General features: G+C 42.0%; 1 protein-coding gene across 1 annotated transcript in view; it reads right to left on the bottom strand.

Moving 5' to 3' along the window:
• LOC115026041 (T-cell immunomodulatory protein-like) overlaps window positions 1–20,000 on the bottom strand; it is a 36,633-nt gene that overhangs the window by 14,763 nt on the left and 1,870 nt on the right. The window contains exon 2 of the mRNA XM_029458607.1: window positions 2,655–2,779. Coding sequence (XP_029314467.1) covers window positions 2,655–2,779 — 125 coding nt within the window. The remainder of the gene's footprint in view (window positions 1–2,654; window positions 2,780–20,000) is intronic.

Below are 20,000 nucleotides of genomic sequence, written 5' to 3'. Positions count from 1 at the left end.
CGAGTCAGCCTCCACTACAGCTGCCTGGGAGCAGATCTGATCTGGCTGTTTGGAAGAGGAAAGTGTTCCCAAGTCTTCAGAGAGAATGAGAGACACTATGGTTCAAAGCCAGAGAAAGTGGCACACTAAGAGAGCGAGGGAGACATACACCGAGATGGAGGGTGAGGGACAGACAGAGAGAGAGAGTGAGAGTGACAAGTAGGGGACTGATTAGTGAAGTAAACCACTTTGAGCAGCAAAGGAAATCCCCTGGGTGGAAGATAAGTGAACAGGAGGAAAGAGACTCACAGAGAAAGAGGGGGAGGGGGTGGATAAAGGAGAAGAATGATTGGACAGAAGATGGAAGATATCCAAGTAGATTTTAACAAAACCTCTCCTGTGAAACAGCAGGAAGAAACTCATTGTGGAGGAGACAATCGTAAAGGGCACAGTAGGGGAGATAGCGAGAGAATGGAAGAAGGACAGATATAAAGCGTGAGAGAGAAAGAAATCAAAAGAGAGAGAGAGAGAGAGAGAGAGAGAGAGAGAGAGAGAGAGAGAGAGAAGAGAGAGAGAGAGATCAAGAGAGTCGAAGAAACAGGAAGATCCAAACCTGCCGACTGAGCAGGGTGGTGTCGCGGTCAGGATTTCTCCTCTTTCCTAAAGAGCTTTCCAAAGCTTCTTCTCCTCATTACAGGTAGATTTTTATAGAGTTACTCCTCTCCCTCGTCCCTCTGGGTATAAAAAAACCTACTCGGCATAATGGGCCGCGTCTTTAGGCATTCATTAATTCACTTTGTAGAAGGAATGGGCGAGGAGGAAGGAAAAAAAGACCACATTTCTCTGTATTGGAAAATAAGTGTGTGGGGAAAGGGGACAAGAAAGCAGCTTGTTTGAGACGAGTGTTCTCGGTGCACTACAGCTTCTGAGTCGCGAGTCGACCCATCTACAATTCTAATCAGCTGCTTGACGAAGATCCTGGTACCACACGGGAGGGGGAAAAAGGGCCCTGCCGCGCCTGATATTTAGTGTGACAAGTGCAACGTGAGAGAAGGAGAGAGAAAGCAGATAGACAGAGATGATTGTGAGAGAGCCGAACTGAAGAGTGCTGGCATTTGAAGTAGTGAAGTGTAGAAATATTGCTGACTGATAGATTAAAAACAATCAATTATTTACTTTAGTAATATAATGCTGGCTTGTAGTTTGAGTACTCAAAGTAAAGACAGAGGGGTGTTGATATTGCTATTGCATAAGGGGAGGTGATGACATCAGTCTTCCCATACATTATAAGTGGGACGTGGAATCTATCAATAAAGAAACTGTATATTCAAACTCTCTTCACTTGAATCACGAGAAGGGATGATGAAACAGCTCTACTGCCCAATCTCATCTCCGGTGCCTCAGTATGCCGTCATATTTATCCTTCCTTCTAATGATGAGGGCTGAAAAATATGCCTCTTCTCTGAGACAATGTACTCAGACTACAGATTTGTAAATTAGAGATTGATGCTGAAAAAGAGAGTCTGCATGTGACACAGGAAGTAAGGCCAAATCTGAATGGTTTATTAAATCCCTTTCTGTTCTAGGTCGCCCACAAAATTTTTTATTTGTCTTATTTTACAGTTTGTGGGTTGGTAGACACTCCAGATCCCCAAATGTATGTGCACAAGCATGGAAAAAGTGACTTATTTATGTTATGTCCCCTTTAGCCTATCCTCCTTGAAGAGGTTTTTAATTTAGAAAAAGAAAATACGACTAGCTTGTGTAAGAGAATTAATAGGATCCATAAATACACAAGCAAACCAAAGACTTCCAGGCAAAAACTGGTGGAAAGGAAAATAACTGATTCCATTGTATCTGTTGTAATTGTTTGTTTTGTGTTACGCTAATACATATTGTTAAACCATTTCACAAATAAGTAAAAACTAAAGTAAAACAAAAATCTTCTGTGGACTCCAGGTTCCTCCCATATCACATATTTTGTTGCATGAACTGCTGCCTGAAGAGGAAAAAACAACCTCAACCAAGCATTAAATGATTTAGCAAGGTTAGGGAGGAAATGTTTTTTTTTCTGTTGAGCATTTCTAATGATAAGAAAAGGGAATACATGGAGGGAAAACCCTCTTCTGAATCTTCACACCCTTCAAACAAGTCTCACAATCCTCAGAAGAAATGTGTAACATCCAGCCCACTGTGAAATAAAGCCTGAGCGCTAGGAGAAAAACAACTACTTTGCGCTCTGCTTATGACTTTACAAGTGCTTGAATTGTGCTTACCATGAATAAGTCCAGGATATTATATTTTTCTTGGAAAGTGTTTTAATACTAAACATTATGATCTCGAGGCCATTTCTGCTCGTCCTTCCCTCCCTTCCTTTCCCCCTCTTTGCGTAGACATTCGGCCCCGCATGCCATACACTGTTATGTTCAAGTGTTTAGAAACGACTTGTGATATGTTACATGGTATGACAGAAGTATTTGATTCAACTTGCTCCCAGAATGTTGAAAGGGTTTTTAAATTACACCTACTTCCTTTTCTCCATCTGCTGTAGGTCTGAGACACACCTCTATAAATGCATCTCTGTCATCTACTCTGTGAGACCGTAAAGCCTGTGGCTGTTCCTACAGGAGTGCTGCGAAGTGTCCAGGTTATATAACCCTCTCCTATTTCCTCACCGTCTCTCCAGGCTGCCGGGGAATGCCGACGAAAAGGTGGTCCAGGAAGTTGGCGCTGCGTCCGAGGCCCAGCACAGTGTAGGGCAACTGGAGGGCAAAGTGAGCCGACTGGCTCAACTGGCCGGCTGCAGGAAGGGAGGGAGAGAAAAGACCATTCTTAATGTCAGAAAAATCTTATTTCAAAACAGATTTGTGCTTCAGGGTTTTGTTTTCAAGACACATTTTGGTCCCCAGAGGATGAATAATACCAACATTGGAGGTTCCCTTTTATTTCTTCTGGTGCCACCAAGAAGTTGACATTATTTGTTTTTTTGTGAAACGTCTCAAAACTACTAAATGGATTGCCATGACAATATGTACAGAACTTTATGGTGCCCAGAGAATACATCCTAATGAGCTTGGTGTTTCCCTGACTTGTCTCTAAGTTCAGCAGCAGTCAAACCGATCCACTGAAATATCTTTACAGCTACGATATGGACTGGCACAGAATATGGTATAGATATAGTTCCCAAACAATGTATCCTACCAACTTTGGTGATCCCTGACTTTTCCAATAGCAGCCACCATGAAGTTCACATTTGAAATTGAAAACAACTGTTGGATGGACTGCCATGATATTTGGTTTACACATTCATGTTCCACTCAGGATGAATTGTAATAACTTTAAAAGACCCCTTAACTTTTCATCATTAGGTCTAGAATGTTATGTAATATGACCAAATAACAGCATAATTATTCCTAGCACGCTAATTCAATGCTAACATGCTAAACTAAGACGTGAACACAGTAAAGATTATACCTGCCACACATCAGCATGTTAGCATGCAACACGAAAACAGAACTTGATCCTCCAGAACTTCTCTACGGTATGAGATAATGAGCATCTAACTAAAGCGAAGGAGTATGTATGTGTGTGTGTATGTATGTATGTATGTATGTATGTATGTATGTATGTATGTATATGTGTATGTACGTGTGTATGTATGTATATGTACGTGTGTATGTATGTGTGTATGTATGTATATGTGTATATGTATGTGTGTATGTATGTATGTATGTGTGTATGTATATGTATGTATGTATGTATGTATGTATGTATGTATGTATGTATGTATGTATGTATATGTGTATGTACGTGTGTATGTATGTATATGTACGTGTGTATGTACGTGTGTATGTATGTATATGTACGTGTGTGTGTATGTGTGTATGTATGTATGTGTGTGTGTATGTATGTATGTGTGTGTGTGTGTGTATATGTATGTATGTGTGTATGTATGTGTGCATTTATTTGTGTGTGTATGTGTCTATGTATGGAAGTGTGTATGTATGTATGTATGTGTGTATGTATGTGTGCATTTATTTGTGTGTGTATGTGTCTATGTATGGAAGTGTGTATGTATGTATGTATGTATGTATGTATGTGTCCTTTGATTTTCTCGACAACTGTATATCTGACCGGTGGGTGTATTGCAGAGGAGCAATGGAAGTGCAGCCTCGAGTGCGGGCTCTTGCGATCTACAGAACATATGCATTGTAGTGCATTATGTACACACTGTTTAGTGTATAGAGAGGAGATCCTCTATGAACCTCCGGTGTCTCTACAAGAAAGAGAGGCCGGAGAGAAATATTGGAAATGTTTATTAGTAATTTTCTTGACAATCGTTCATCCAATCAACTTCACACTTAGCAGGTGTATTGCTCAGGAACCAAGGAAGCGTTGCGTCCAGAGTGAAGCTGTTTGGGTGAGCGGCTCTCAAGAAAGCAGCAAGCAGCAATACCGGAGGTCACGCACTAGTTGCATAAATGTTCATGTTAACCCTAAGCCCTGCTTGTATTTTTTAATTAACCTTCGTAATTAATATTTTTCATAATGCATGTAGTTCAACTTATATCTCTGACTCATACATATTTTGAGTTTTACTGCCACTTTGAAACATTCTGTACAAAGCAGCCCATAAGCTTTGCACATTTGCATTCATGACTTTTCTTCTCAATACAACTGATAGAATTGCCAGCTGTATATTAACATAGCTCCCATTTTCTCTTGTGATCTGTAGAAGCGACAGCTCTGCGTTCCCAAAGTAATCATTAAAGTTTTATGTAATTTAATCATCTCTAACATAACCTATCCTGACCATGACTGTCAGTGACAAGACTAAAACGTACACGTTAATGTAATGAGAGGGATGAGGAAGAAACACACAACAGGATCGACTGAGCCTGAGGGACTGTAGCGTGAGACCTTGTGTTCTGACATCAAGAAGCATCATAAAAGATACAATTCAGAATGAGACACCTAAGGCCAATTCAACACCTCTCCCCGTCTCCTCACACAACCTCCCTCCTCCTCCCTCCTTACTTACTATTCTCGTCCAACCCTTAGTCTCTTGTTTCTCCTCTCTGCTCCTCTCCCCTGATACATCACTCCAACTTGGCCCTTACTCATTTCCCTTCCCCTTCTTTCCCTCCCTCTTGCTTGTCTCCCCTCTCTCTCCCCTTCAGCTGCTGTATCTCGCCCACGCCACCCAACTCTACCGAGTGCAGCCGCCATAAATCAACCTCTGTGTGGTAAACAAAGAGAGGGAAGGAGAGAGAGAGGTGGAAGAAGAGAGAAAGAAAGCCTCGAGGCAGCCAGTGATCAGAAGTAATGTGGATGGACTGCGTATTGCAGGCCGAGAGGAGCACAACAGCTTTGCTCCTCTTTTCATTTTCATGTATTTCTTTAAATGTAGGCCTAACCTCAGTTCAGTTTTAAAAAAAGACACAGATTTGTCCATTTCATGTTTGGCCACCTCAGCTGAACCTGGCTCAGGTCAGTCCAGCTAAATATTTCTTTCATATTATAAAAAAAGCTGGCATTTTACAATGATTTTAGGGAAAAACCAGTAGTGGCTTTTGTATGGAGGTATTGTATGTTAGTGCAATAACAGCTTGTCCATGATGCTGCTGTGGCTGCTGCCGGTCTGAACGCTGAATAGGCCCATCGACTTTTGACACCTTCTACCCGAGAAAGCTTTTCATCAGTCCTCTCTCCTTATCTCTTTAAATTTCTCTCGCTTGCTATCGCTCTATGTATTCTATTTTCCCAGCTTTTTAGTGCTGGGTGTTGTGAAGAGGCAGCATAATTGCCTTAATCGCACACCACGGATGGAGAGAGAGTGGGGGAGACGGACAGAAATATTGTCTGTTTCCAGGAAGAGCCGGGCAGACTTTCATGGACATTGACTTGTTCAGGGTAGTACAAAGCCCTGGCACAACACAAACATGAATCCCTGAGTGTCTGACATTTATTGTGTGCTTGTATTTGAGCGAGTGTGTGTGAGAGAATTGTACTAGATCAGTAAAGTGAATAGCTGTGTTCTGCTGCATGGGATATTATACATGATTTAATGATAATCTAGTACATTCACTAAAACAGAAGGAAGATGAAAAGAGGGACACATATCAAATCAAATGAACAATTACTGTCGCTTATAGCCATGCTAGCAGTGTGGCTCTGGGGTTGGCAATGTCTTTCAGTCGGTCCACCACCAGAGACTGAAATCTCTAAACAACTTCAGGCTAGCTTGCAAAATTGACTTTTTCTCCAGGGGTAACATTTACATTTACATCTAACAAGCATAATGTCTTTGGTCATAAAGTAACAAACAACATTCCCATGAGTGTCTGCTGTTATGCTAACATGCTAAACTAAGATGGTGAACATTGTAAACATAATACCTAATAAATATCAGCATGTTAGCATAGTCATTGTGATCATGTGAGTATTTATCTTAAAGCACTGTTGCAGTGCAGTAGTACAGTCTCACTGAGCCTATGGCATTAAGTCTTGTTCCAAGGTGACTTGCAGCCAGATTTTGAAAACAAACTGTGTGTATTCTAATATACTGTATAGAATAATTTCATTACTGAGGAGCAAGCACACACAGGGAGCTGTCAACAGCTGAACCTAGGAGAAAACTCTACCACATGTAAAACTGTGGAGGTCAACATTTTTTATGGTGCTCCATTCAAGTCCAATTTAAAGTTCTTCATAAAGGCGTGTATCACAAGTACATTACATAGAACACTTCTACATAGGGTAAGGTAAATAATGTATGCAAAAACATGAAACAGCTAAAAGAAGCTTGTTCACCTAGTGCAACTGACCGTAGACCCTCAGTACATGCAAAGAAGCCATAAAGCAGGGGTGTCAAACTCAACCACAGAGAGGGCCACCATTAAAAACTGGGACTACGTCGAGGGCCAAACAGGCTCCACATTTATTGAACACGATAGACATATTGATTTAAGTGCAAAAAGATATGGAACATATTTAGGTAGGCTACATTCTCCAAGTATGCACATGTGTCAGAGCCAGATGTTTGGAAGCTTTTCTTAGCTTAGTTTAATGTTTGGGGTTCTGTGGAAACCCTCAGTGAGTGAAGGTTTGCATCAGTGAGACGACTCCTGTGAGAAAAGCTGCTCAGGTATGTGCTTCTAAACCATGCAGAGCATCTGAGTGGCATGAAGGTGGGTTGAGCCATCGTTTCGGGGATGAAGCTTCGAAACTGCAGCGCCCACAGAGTCATACTTTGCCTTGAGTGCGTCGTTACACTGGAGGTCAATCAGCTCCATTTGGAGGTTCACAGGTGCTGTTTCTACGTCAACTGCAAATGGATTGCTGAGCAGTTCAATTTCTATTTCTGAGCTGCAAAGTCAGCAAATCTCTGAGTGAACTAATAAACTATTAGTTACTATAACTATAAAGTTAAAGGTCTGTGTTATGGTGCTTATTACATGTTCCATTTCCAGAGCTTTACAACACAGAGCTTCCTGGTGTATGATGCAGTGATACACCGTCAGCTCACCTACACAGTTCTCCCGCATCCTGCTCACTAATCCGCTCTGTCGTCAGTCCCGTCAGTTTGTCCCGGGCAGTTTCATTTCATTCACACATTTAGATACTTCCTCAAATATGTATTTTCCTGTGGTTGTGCCATGCATTGATTTAATTCCCAAAACCGGCGGGCCAGTTACGACAGACATATGATATATTCTCGCGAGCCGGATATAATTGTGCCTTGAGTTTGACACCTGTGCCATAAAGTAAAAGAATGAAAGTCATTCTCAGATCCTCGCCAGGAAAGCTGAGCATACAATAGAAACTAACTGGGGTAAAGAAAATCAAATAGACATAACATATGAGCCTGAGACAAAAAGACAAATGCAGCGAGGACCTGGACTTAAAACTGAGAAATTAGGCCACCAAAAAACTGGTGCTGGTGCGTAGTTCACTCCTCTCCTTTCCTTCCAAAACAGAGCGGAGGAGGGAATGTGAATGTGCAAGGTCGATCGACCGGTCGATCGCAATCGACATTTTGGGCACCCCTGTCCTAATCCAATTCACCTACTCCTGTTTTTATAATGAGCCATAAAGTGGCCTTTTTGGTCATGCCATTTCTTGTTGTTGATATCCACCAATCAAAGGCTAGACAGACCAACAGGGCACTGACTGTCCTACAGAAGAAAGAGCAGGAGGGTTACAGAGTGTTACTTTGAGATGGATCCAGCATGGGAAGCTGTTTTAAAACAGCCCACAGCCGCTCGGTGCTTCTCACTGAACCCCGTTCATAGGCCTGGAAAGAACAGGATTGGACCTTTAAGCCAGTTTTGGTTTGATGTTTTCTGACAGACTACTGCTCCCCGTCAGAAGGCAAGAGGTGGATGGCTTGCACTCGGCCACTCAGCAGGGTGGAGTGGGTCTGAGTTTGTGTGTGTGTGTCTGATGGAGGATCAAGGAGGGTCACGTTGCAGGCAGGGAGCCTGGCTTTGTGCGCTGTGTGTGTTTGTGTGTGAGTAGACTGGCTAGGAAATGTGGCCATGGCTGGAGCAAAGCCATTTCACAACACGGGGAGGCTGGCATGGGGTATTATGCAGAGTAGTGTATCGGAGTGTCTGTGTTTTGTGTGTGTGTGTGTGTGTTGGTGTGTGAAAGTGTGTGTTCTTGTCCTATCTCCCTATGGCAGAGCCATTGGAGGCCTTGGCAGGGATTTCCACCTTGCACACATGACTGACAGCCTACAATCCATCTCTTAAAAGACAAAGCGGATTCAAACCAGCACAAGCAGCCAGTCTTGGTGTCTGTGTATGTGTGTGTGTATGCGTGTGTACTTCTCATTTTCATAAAGTTCTAAACACAAACACACATACACACGTATGTGGGCATGCATGATATGCATTACATTCAATGAGTTGGTGTTCCAAAGCCCAGCCAATAATACGAACGAGGGAACACAGACACACACACACACGCCTGAAAGTAAATATGCACATTTCTAAAGGTTATTGCCCGATTTTTTGAGAGAAAGTAAAAAACTAAAATACACAGAATGACGTAGAAGAAACTGCTCGTGTTTAATTTATTCATTCAAATACGAAATTACGTAAATGAAAAGTATTGCCCCCGTCTGCACAGTCTCCAGTGGACTGAACTTGATCCTTCACTTATCCATTCAAAACTTGGAATTTGCAACAGATATTTTGAAAAGCGCACTAATACTATACTATAGATGCATATAAATACTTTTAATTACTTTTTTTTAATGCCAGGGAAGACAAACTACAAAGACCATTGTTCATAATTAAAATAAGAAACGCAACTAACTGCAGACCTTCCAAGGTAAGCTGAAATAGGTGAGGCTGTTTTCTCTTGTGATTAACAGTAATCTCTCTAAAAAGGGACCATTTTGGTATCGGAAGTGTTCTGGTGTCCGTTTGTAGTCCAAGTAGTATTGAAAAATCAAGTTTGAGAGGGTTTTGGTTGAATGCAGGTAAACAGGTGGAACGCGTTGGCCTTAATGCAACTTCGGAACCGATCGGCTATCGTCTGATGACGATTTCGCTTTTTATGAGCTTGTAAACTGTCTACTTGTGAAACAATCTGGTCATAGATGTCGTCTCTCAACTCCAACTCCAGGCTCAGATCTCAAGTTGCTAATCAGACTAAAAACAATTGGTCGGCGCACGGAAGAGGAAGTCTTGGCCCGCTGGCTACACTAGAAACCAGATATATAGCCCTTTGGTTTCAAGATTCGATTAACAGGGCATTATGGAATAAAACCATTTATGCCGTTTGGTGCTGTAAAATATATTATGACTGCAAAATGCTGTTTTTAACAAGGTCTGGTTTCAGGATTTCTGCAGGCTACACCAAGAACAATCGAAGACCCTTTTTAATACTACTTAGAATGAACTTTAATACCTAAAATCCCTGCTTACAATACAATTTTGTAAATGAAATTTTGATGCATTATAAGGCCTATTTCTAGACATAACAAGAAAATAATAACAATACAAAGACAAGATTTCTTCAGGGTCTGAAGGTGGACCTGTATATGTTCATTATGAGGGTTATCTTTAGGTTCCTCTATAGGTTCTCCTGGATTTTGATTCTTCTAATTATCGTTCCTAATTTTTCTCAGCAGAATGCCAGATAGCAAGGACACTGACTAGGATTCTGGAATACAAACTTTAGTTCCTCGTGGGCATAATAAGGCAACATGGTAAAAGAAAGAGAGAAAGACGCACACAGAGAGGACATGGATGCCTATGAGGGAGCTACAACATGTTAATGTGTGTGTCGTCCTGAGTGGAGGTTTTACCCCCTTCTGGCAGACATGCAGACTGACAATGTGACATCTAGCATCAGTCTGAAACAGAGTGTGTGTCTGGGAACACAGAGAAATATGGACTTCCTGACAACAGGAAATATATTACAAATCACTAATGAATGCGGAATCTAAACTTGAAACACAACTATTGAAAGTGACAGTATGTGCTAATCTTCACACCATGATCCCAGAAAAAAGGGTCATGAACATAATTGGCTTTCATTGCAGACCCACACACACACACACTTTCTCTCTCTTACTCCCAGGGGATTCGAAATCTGAAAAAAAAACAAAAAACGTTTTCAGTGAAATTCTTAGTGCCCGTCGCTATAGAAACCATTTGCTCCCCTGATGGCAATAAAAGGAGCAAATTGGAGCGTTGGAGGGTGGAGCCATGAGGGATAGAATACGCACACACATACACACACGTAGTCTGCCTCGCCTGGAGAGCTCCCTTCAGTGACAGTGATGGTGTCAACATCTGGACATTGATTCTTGAGGACAAATGTGTGTATGTGTGTATACATGTGTGTGTGTGTGTGTGTGTGTGTGTGTGTGTGTGTGAGAGAGTGTGTGTGATACGCTGCAGGACCTGGAGGGCTTTACAGTTGCACTGCCTCTCAAGCACTACAGCATAGTGGCACCTGTACCCAGACGACGACCAAAATCGCACCGTGTGTGTGTGTGTGTGTGTGTGTGTGTGTGTGTGTGTGTGTGTGTGTGTGAGAACAAACCTAAAGAGAGCTGCCATCACCCTAGTTTGACCTTACTAAAAATTAAATAGAAATAGCAGGTTCACTTCAAACTAAAGGAATAATTCAACCCAAAATGACCATTTGTGTATCAAATACTCACCCTGTGTTAAAACGTAGTTTTTCTCACATGCCTTCACGGTGAGCCGCATTGAACAACAGCAAAACTATATCATCTGTTTACAAGCTCTCACAAAACTCGTACAGTTTAATCCAAGTCTCATTTATCCAGTCGTCTGTTTGCTGCTTCTAGACAAAGGCATTTTTCGCTAAAACCTTAATAATTAAAACACTTCCACATAAACAGTCCTCGCACAGATGAGTTGTCATTTTGGGAGGACAGTACTAATTTAAGCTCCTTCAAATGTTTTGTCCTTAGTCCATGACGTGTCTATTCAGGGATGTCATGCATCACTTTAGTTTTCATATCTGTTTCAGAGATAACAGACCAGCAACAACTGAAAGGATGGAGCAATAAAAGATAATAAGAATCAAAGGAAAAAAACTAAACTAACAAAAAAGAAATGATAGAAAGAGAGCTGAGTTTTCTTAGAGAACATTTAAAGCGTAATGTGCTATGTGCTTTCTCATATAAGAGATGCATTTGTTTTCATGCAGTTAGAAGAATAGAAGCATTTATAAATCTTTCTAATCTGAAAACCTTTGGAGACTAACTAACCACCCAATGGGGCCAACAGTACGAACCAACAAAACCAAGTCAGTTTTCAATGCAATGCATTGTCATTTGGAGTGACACCTGGGTACTGCAAGACTGGCAGAAGGAATAGAAACTTGACAGTATGCCAGAAAGAATTTTCTCTCAGCCAGTGTTGGGTGTTTTTGAAAATACATTTTTTTCAAAAAGTACAGGTACACTCAAGATTTTAAAACTTCCATGGTGCTGTGAAAAGGTGGATTCATGAAGTTGAGCTTATCGTGAGAGTTTTTTTATTGGTTAAGTGGTCCTTGGTCTGAAACTGTTTGAGAAACACTGCTCTATATGATAAGGTACATCTTACAGTCTCCCTAGAGCAACTCAGGGTTAAATGTCTTGCTCAGGGGTACTATGGTGGCAGCCCTGGTGTTGAACTCACAACCATCTGGTGTTGTATTTGGAAGCCGTACCACTAGACCACCACCACCCATACATTGAGCCAATATAAGTATTTAATTCATTTAAACCCAAGGATGTTCGAAGACCGACAGATCAACAGCCAGGCAGACAACAACGGTGAAAAATTAAAAGTTAAACAGTCTCTTGACAACGGATGGTATCTGTAAACTGGCTGCAGAGAAGAGAGGTTAAAGGCTGAGAAGAGACGGATGGAAGTGAGAGGAGGGCTGGAGGAGGGATGCTGAGGAGAAAAAAGATGAGAGAACAGCGAGGAGGGAGGCATAGCGGTGAAAAACAGGGAAGAGAAAAAGCATGCTAAGCTCGATCAATAGTCATCTTCCAAGTCTCTGTGTAGCGTTACCTCTTCACTCGTTTTTTCCCTTTGCACACCAGGATTTCCTTCTCCTCCTCTGTGCTGATTTCTCCACACTCTTCTCCTCCAATCTCACATCTTATTTGTTTTCCTCCCACCATCATTTCCACTCCTCTCCCCTTGGTGACTCCACTCGATGCTCGGCCCTCTGCTCCCTCTCATTTTCGCCCCTTACAACACTTTTCATTTCTCTCATCCACCTACTCTCCAATCCTACTCCCATTTTGTGAATTCTGTCTGTGTGTTTAAAGACAATCTTTCACACATTGCAATAAAACGGTTTGAGGATAGGGCAACGCTTGCTGAGGTCTATGAAAACAGGGGGTATGCTGTGGCCAGGAATCAGTATGATGTCAAGCGCAGTAAGCTGGCTCTTACGACACCGCTTGAGGCATCAGCATGATGTGGCAAAAAGCAACATGAACGGCTTTGAGTGAGTGGACAGGTCAACACATCTCAGCACACACCAATTGAATTAAAAAAGTTAAGATATGATAAATATGTTTGTTGCTGCAGGAGAACATGTGTTTTTCTTAAAAGGTTGTGCATGTACAATAAGTGTGCGTGTGTGTGTGTGTGTGTGTGTGTGTGTGTGTGTGTGTGTGTGTGTGTGAGCAAGCTGTTGCTAATCCCCTGAACTCATTAGCCTAATTGGACAGTCTGCAGAGAGCTCCACATTGATCTGGGCCTCTTGTGATTCTCCTCCTTATGAGCACTCACTATTTTCTGTTTCTGTCTCTCTCTCTCTCTGTCCTCCCTCTTTTCCTTTCCCCTCTGTTCCCCCTCTTGAGCATAATAATCTTTGGCACCATAGACACACTCGGCCCGTCTGGACACAGCTAACTACCCGACTCTTTCTTTATGCCTGTTAGTGTTAAGATGTTATTCATTCCATTTCAATTTGCAGCTCGGTGGCACTAACAGCAAATAAGTTGGGTTAAAAGAAGCTAACGTAATGACGGACTGTTGGCAATGACAATAGCTAGATTTCCATCCAAGTATATTTATGGGAGTGATGATTTATCAACACAAAGAAACAACTCAAATTGTGTATTTTGACAAACCCCACTTCACAAGAGAAGGTTATGTTAGGTTAAGTTAAAATAAAAATAAAAAGAAGCAAGACAGCTCCCCCTAGTTTGTGGGTTTGCACCAACTGTGATGTGAAAATACTTGAGTGGGTACGGTTAAAAAAGTATTACACCATAAATGATGTATTATTATTATAGTGGCTTTTAGATCAGAAATGATGTTATACCTTTTAAACTAGAAGGGTACTAGGAGAGCGCAGACCTCAGCCAATGCCGTTTAAATAACTGAAAAATAATGTGTTTATCTGCCCTGTGATTCGGATCTGCTCCAAAATTGAATGGGTTCTTCCTTGGCCCATGCTTCCACCAAGTTTCATGAACATCAGGTTAGTAGTTCTTCCGTAATACATCACTTTCAACAAAAGGAAGTCAACTTTTCTAGCTTAGTGGATGACCACTGCTCCTGAGAAAATGAATGTGGGTATTCATTCAAGTGAATTCAAGTGGGGGGTGGGGGTATTGTTTCTGGATAGGTCAAATCAAATCCTATGTCTGAGGTGGTGAACACAATCAATAGCCTCTCGCAGCTTTTTGTTTGTTGGCTACATTTATAATACTGTGTCCCTGAACGTTACATGTAACACTGTTCCCCGGTCGTGTAAAGATGAATGGATGACCCTGTGTGAGCTGGATCCCAGAGGGAAACAGTGCAGTGTTCCTGTGCAGCGTCTCTGAGGGTCCATATTGAGAGAGAGAGGAATAAAAAGGTTGTTAATTAATGAATAACTTTAAACTATTCATCTCCACTATCACACCCGTCTCTCTCTCTCCCTCTGTCTCAGCAGGAGTTACTTGATAATGAGGTGTGGTGTTGTCAGAATCACAGCCCATGCTCATCCATCCAACCTGCTTAGTAAGGGGCATGGCACACCACTGTCTGCTGCGTACACACATACACGTATACACACAAGGTCAGACAGATGTCAGGGCATGAACGCGTGCACACATGCTGACACGCACGAATACAGTCACAGAGTGCACAAAGACAGAAAAATGTGTGCAAGATTAGGAAAATACATGAACACACGCACACTGTACATAAACCTGTACAGGTAACCATACTGAATGAATGCCCCACACCCACCCACACACACACTTAATTAAAATGTCGATTGAAAATATATTTTTTTATTTCCAACTATTTTGATAACCAATTTATAATTTTTCATGTTAAATTGGCTGAAAATGCTGTTTTCAACCTCTGAAATGTGGAGATTTCTTGCCTTTCTCTGTTTGATATCATATTAAACTGAATATCTCTGTGTTTGATCGACAAAACAAGAAATTTAGAGACATGGACTTTGAGAAACAGACATGGACATTTTTCAGACCAAACGACTAATTTATAGATCTAGAGCAGGGGTCGGGAACCTTTTTGGCTGGGAGAGCAATAAAAGCCAAATATTTGTTTATGTATTTCCTTGAGAGCCACATATTTAATACATTTGAATGCAACTTTATGCGTGCATTTTTTAATATAACACGTCTCTGAGTACTAATAGAGGTATCAGTGTTGCATTGAACAGGTGCTCTTTTATTAAATAAACTAAACGCTTACGTTATTTATCTCATTTATGTGCACGTTTCAGTGTTTACTGCACGGGTGTCAAACTCAAGGCTCAAACTCAATATCTGGCCCGCAAGAAAATATCATATGTCTGTCATAACTGGCCCGCCGGTTTTGGTAATTAAATCAATGCACGGCACAACCACGGGAAAATACATTTGAGGAAGAATCTAAATGTGTGAATGAAATGAAAGTTTTTGGAAAGCAAAGAGAAAGACACCACAGATCTCTGGGACGATGTGAGCTGGACTGTTTGTGTGACACAACGAAGCATCTCACTGTTAAACCTCCAGCTTCAGGGCCGTGTGATCACGGACATGTATGATGCCAAGCTGCCTGTGGGAGACTCTGATGCAGAAGGAAACTTTGGTCACTACGAGTTTCCAAACACTGACAAACATCTCCATCGCTGTGTTCCCGACTGCATTCTGCTCATAAACTGAGACCATTTGCCGAATTTGCAGCTCAGAAATTTAAATTGAACTGCTCAGCAATCCGTTTGCAGTTGACTTAAATATGTTCCATATCTTTTTGCACTTTATCCAATATGTGTATCCTGTTCAATACATGTGGACCGTGTTTGGCCCTCGACGTAGTCCCCGTTTTTAATGTTGGCCCTCTCTGTGATTGAGTTTGACCCCCCCGGTCTACTGCTTGCTTTGTGCAGTTTCTCCTCTGCTCTGTATCGCGAAGGGCGGGGCTCCGCCCGCTACGCACACACGTGTGAACACACCTACAGCCATAGACAGAGCGGAGGAAAGGAGAGGGGAGAACTAAAACAAATACGCTGCTAAATGTTTTACTTTAAAATAACACAATATAATTATTTATTACTTGTTAATCATGTTAAAAAATGTCAGCTCAAAATTGTCTGCGAGCCATATCGAGTCATCGAAAGAGCCATAGGTTCCCGACCCCTGCTCTAGAAGATAATCTGCAGATGAATCGATAATGAAAATAATCGTTAGTTGCAGCCCTAGTGTAATAAGCCTGTGTATACAGCAGGGATATGCGGTCACCGTCATCATGAAAAGTAAAAAAACAAATAAAATAAAATATATATTTGTCGACTGGTCTGTGCTATAAATACATTTTCTGTATGATTCCAATAATTTTGATCATTTTTATAGTCAAAATCGCTGAATCTGTGTATTCTCTGTTCAGATACAGGAGAGCTGAGGCAGCGACGAGCCTCCCCTCCCCTCGGATTGCGCAATCCATCGCAAACTAGGTTGAGCGCATGCATTTGGCGCGTGCCTGTTGCTATCTCTCTGTATGTCGCCAATATAATGTTCACAAACACTTTTATTATACGTCCTGACTTTCCATAGTCAAGTTAATGTATGTAATGTATGTGTGTAACATATTTAGTCTTGCTGATGTGACATAAAGCCACAGTGAAAAGACACCAGGTGAGGCAGACAGTACTCTGCCGCACTGAAGAGGGCACACGTGAGCCCACAGGTTCGTGTAGCTGCTCTTCTTCTAGCAGAGACGGTAAGCGCCAACAAGCTACTGCTAGCTAACGTCAGAGTCACGTGCACTGTAGCACCAACAAGCTACTGCTAGCTAACATCAGAGTCACATGCACTGTAGCACCAACAAGCTACTGCTAGCTAACGTCAGAGTCACGTGCACTGTAGCACCAACAAGCTACTGCTAGCTAACATCAGAGTCACGTGCACTGTAGTACCAACAAGCTACTGCTAGCTAACATCAGAGTCACATGCACTGTAGCACCAACAAGCTACTGCTAGCTAACATCAGAGTCACGTGCACTGTAGCACCAACAAACTACTGCTAGCTAACATCAGAGTCACGTGCACTGTAGCACCAACAAGCTACTGCTAGCTAACATCAGAGTCACGTGCACTGTAGCACCAACAAACTACTGCTAGCTAACATCAGAGTCACATGCACTGTAGCACCAACAAGCTACTGCTAGCTAACATCAGAGTCACGTGCACTGTAGCACCAACAAGCTACTGCTAGCTAACATCAGAGTCACGTGCACTGTAGCACCAACAAGCTACTGCTAGCTAACATCAGAGTCACGTGCACTGTAGCACCAACAAGCTACTGCTAGCTAACATCAGAGTCACGTGCACTGTAGCACCAACAAGCTACTGCTAGCTAACATCAGAGTCACGTGCACTGTAGCACCAACAAGCTACTGCTAGCTAACATCAGAGTCACGTGCACTGTAGCACCGTTTAGTTTAGTTTTTTTCTCCGACTGACGGCCAGAAATGGAAGATTTTACAAGTAAAGGTAAGACCACAATTTTATTGAAAATGTGATCTGACTAAGAGAAAACAATCCAATATTTAAATTAAAAAAACATTTTGACCTTAGATAACATATTATTTAGTTAATAATTGTCAAAGCATCAGACTAAACACGCTATTGAGGGTGCAGAGCAAATACCTCTGAGCCGCTATAAATGTAACATTCTTTTTTGGCCAAATATGTCCCTTACCTGTGTGTGTATAAAGAATGCTGATATGAGACATGAAAAATGACCAGTAGTCAATGTTCATGCTGCCAAGAAAATGATGAATAAGCTACTCAGTTGGGTTCATATATTTGTAAATCTGACTGAAAGAGTCAGTGCCTCCCCAGCCATGAACCTCACAGCACTGGTATACAGTATGTACAGTATGTACTGTGCGTGTGTGTTAGCAGTGTCTCTCTCAGGTGTCTCACCAGACCAAGATTACTCTACCTCTGCATCCTACCACCTCTGACCCCTTTCCCTCCTTTTAAAAAACTTTCTCTCTCCTTCCCTCCCTTCCCTCCTCTTGATCTGCAGCCACTCCCTTCATATACTGTGCCTTCTCTTGTCTCCATCTCTCAGCATATTATAATCTCTCTTTTCCTCCTTCCTTTCAGGAGGGTGAAGGGTAAGTGAAGATCGTTGGGCCCCAGAGGAGAGGCCCAGACGTTGTGTGTGTGTGTGTGTGTGTGTGTGTGTGTGTGTGTGTGTGTGTGTGTGTGTGTGTGTGTGTGTGTACCCCATCATTGCTCATCTCTGGCAGCCTTGCTGGCTGTTCCCCGAGCTACAAGCTACAGAATAAATACACTCTACATCACCACACACACACCACACACCACACACACACACACACACACACACACACACACACACACACACACACACACACACACACACACACACAGCTCCCTGGCAGCACTTTGCTGCTGTTAAATGAGGGGTCTAGGGAGTTGTGCCGGCAAAGCCTTTGGCTACTCTCGCTCTTCTCCTCTCTCCGTGCACTCCAAAACACACTCTGGAAAAAATAATCAAAAATGATGATGGGCAGACTGTAATCGGCAGGATATTCGAATGGTAAATGAATGTGATTCTGATTCTGGAACACACCGAAACATACAGACACTGTCTGGGGAGACTCTCTGAGACTTTGTCCATAAAGAGATTAACTATCTGAGAGCACAAAAGGAAAAGGCCATCTCCTCTTTACATGAGAAACAGGAAAAATAGAAAATCTTTATTAAAATCTTTCTTTTTAAGTGAGTGGAATCTTTGAGTTGCAAGAAACATTAATGATTTGCTCCAAAGTTCACAGCCAGATAATCAAACCAGGGGCTTCACAGTAGTAAGGCTCATCCTGCTTCAGTTTACTGCTCAAAACATTGTGATTGTCAATCGCCAGCTATTGCAGAGTTCCACATCCGCAGTCTGTTTGTATGTTGATTCAGGTGATAATTACCTTCACAAGGCGTTATGCTTTAGGTTTGATTTGTTGGTTTGTTTTTGTCAGTTTGTCAGCAGGATTATGGAAAAACCACGGACCTGATTTTCATGAAACTCGGTGGAAGGATGTAGCATGGGCCGAGGAAGAATCCAACTACATTTTGGGGACAACCAGAATCCCGCGGTGGTTACATGCAGTATTTTCCACTTATGAAAACGGGCTAGTCAGAAGTCTGCACTCTTCAAGTGCCTTTCTAGTACTCTAGTAGTCATATTATGTTTTATGTTGTTATTTGATACAATGTTATTGTAAAAATATCCACAGTAGGGAACAGGGAATAAGATTAGCACATAACACATTTAAGGCGACCTGCCACCATGACAGATAGGGTTTCCTTATATTAAGAAACATTATTTTAAATAAAAAACTAGTCAGATAAGGTTACATCACATATTATTCCATATTTTTACGTCTGGAACCACTGACTAAACTAAAGCGTTCTGCATAGACACTGGTAAGGAATGAAAAAGGGAAATCTAAACAGCAACTGCAACAGCATACAATGATTTTTCAGCCAGCAGTGCTTCTAACAACTTGCCTGGCCTGCACAGAGCCCCGCCCTAAGCCACATCCAACACCTTGGGGATGAATTGGAACACCGACTGTGAGACTGCCGGCCAACCTCCCTGCTGCTCGTGTGTCTCAGCCAGGTTACAACATTTAGTTCCAGACCTTCCCAGAAGAGATCCCATGATTTTTACAATTAGATAATTGTAGTGTTCAAGTGTTCACGCGCGTTTGGCCATTCAGAAGAAAAAAAGAAGCAATTAATTTCCTCATGTTTGAGACGGAAAATAAAAAATAGATGGAACATTATTGGATCATTTTCAGGATCTCACTAACTTTAAAATTGTCGCCGCCTTCACATTCAGCGGGATTCTGTATCACTCTCCATCTTCTCTGCAGTGGGCGTGTGTGCAGGTGGTGATAACCCTCCCCCTCTCCCTCTCCACACTCTCTCTATGCCCATTTGAATGCATATTATAAACCTAAAGTGTTGTTGAGAGGAAATGAAACCG

Source organism: Cottoperca gobio, chromosome 3 (assembly GCF_900634415.1).
Source record: "Cottoperca gobio chromosome 3, fCotGob3.1, whole genome shotgun sequence".
Taxonomy (NCBI): Eukaryota; Metazoa; Chordata; class Actinopteri; order Perciformes; family Bovichtidae; genus Cottoperca; species Cottoperca gobio.
Note: the sequence above shows the minus strand (reverse complement) of the source record. Positions and strands in the feature narration are given on the sequence as shown.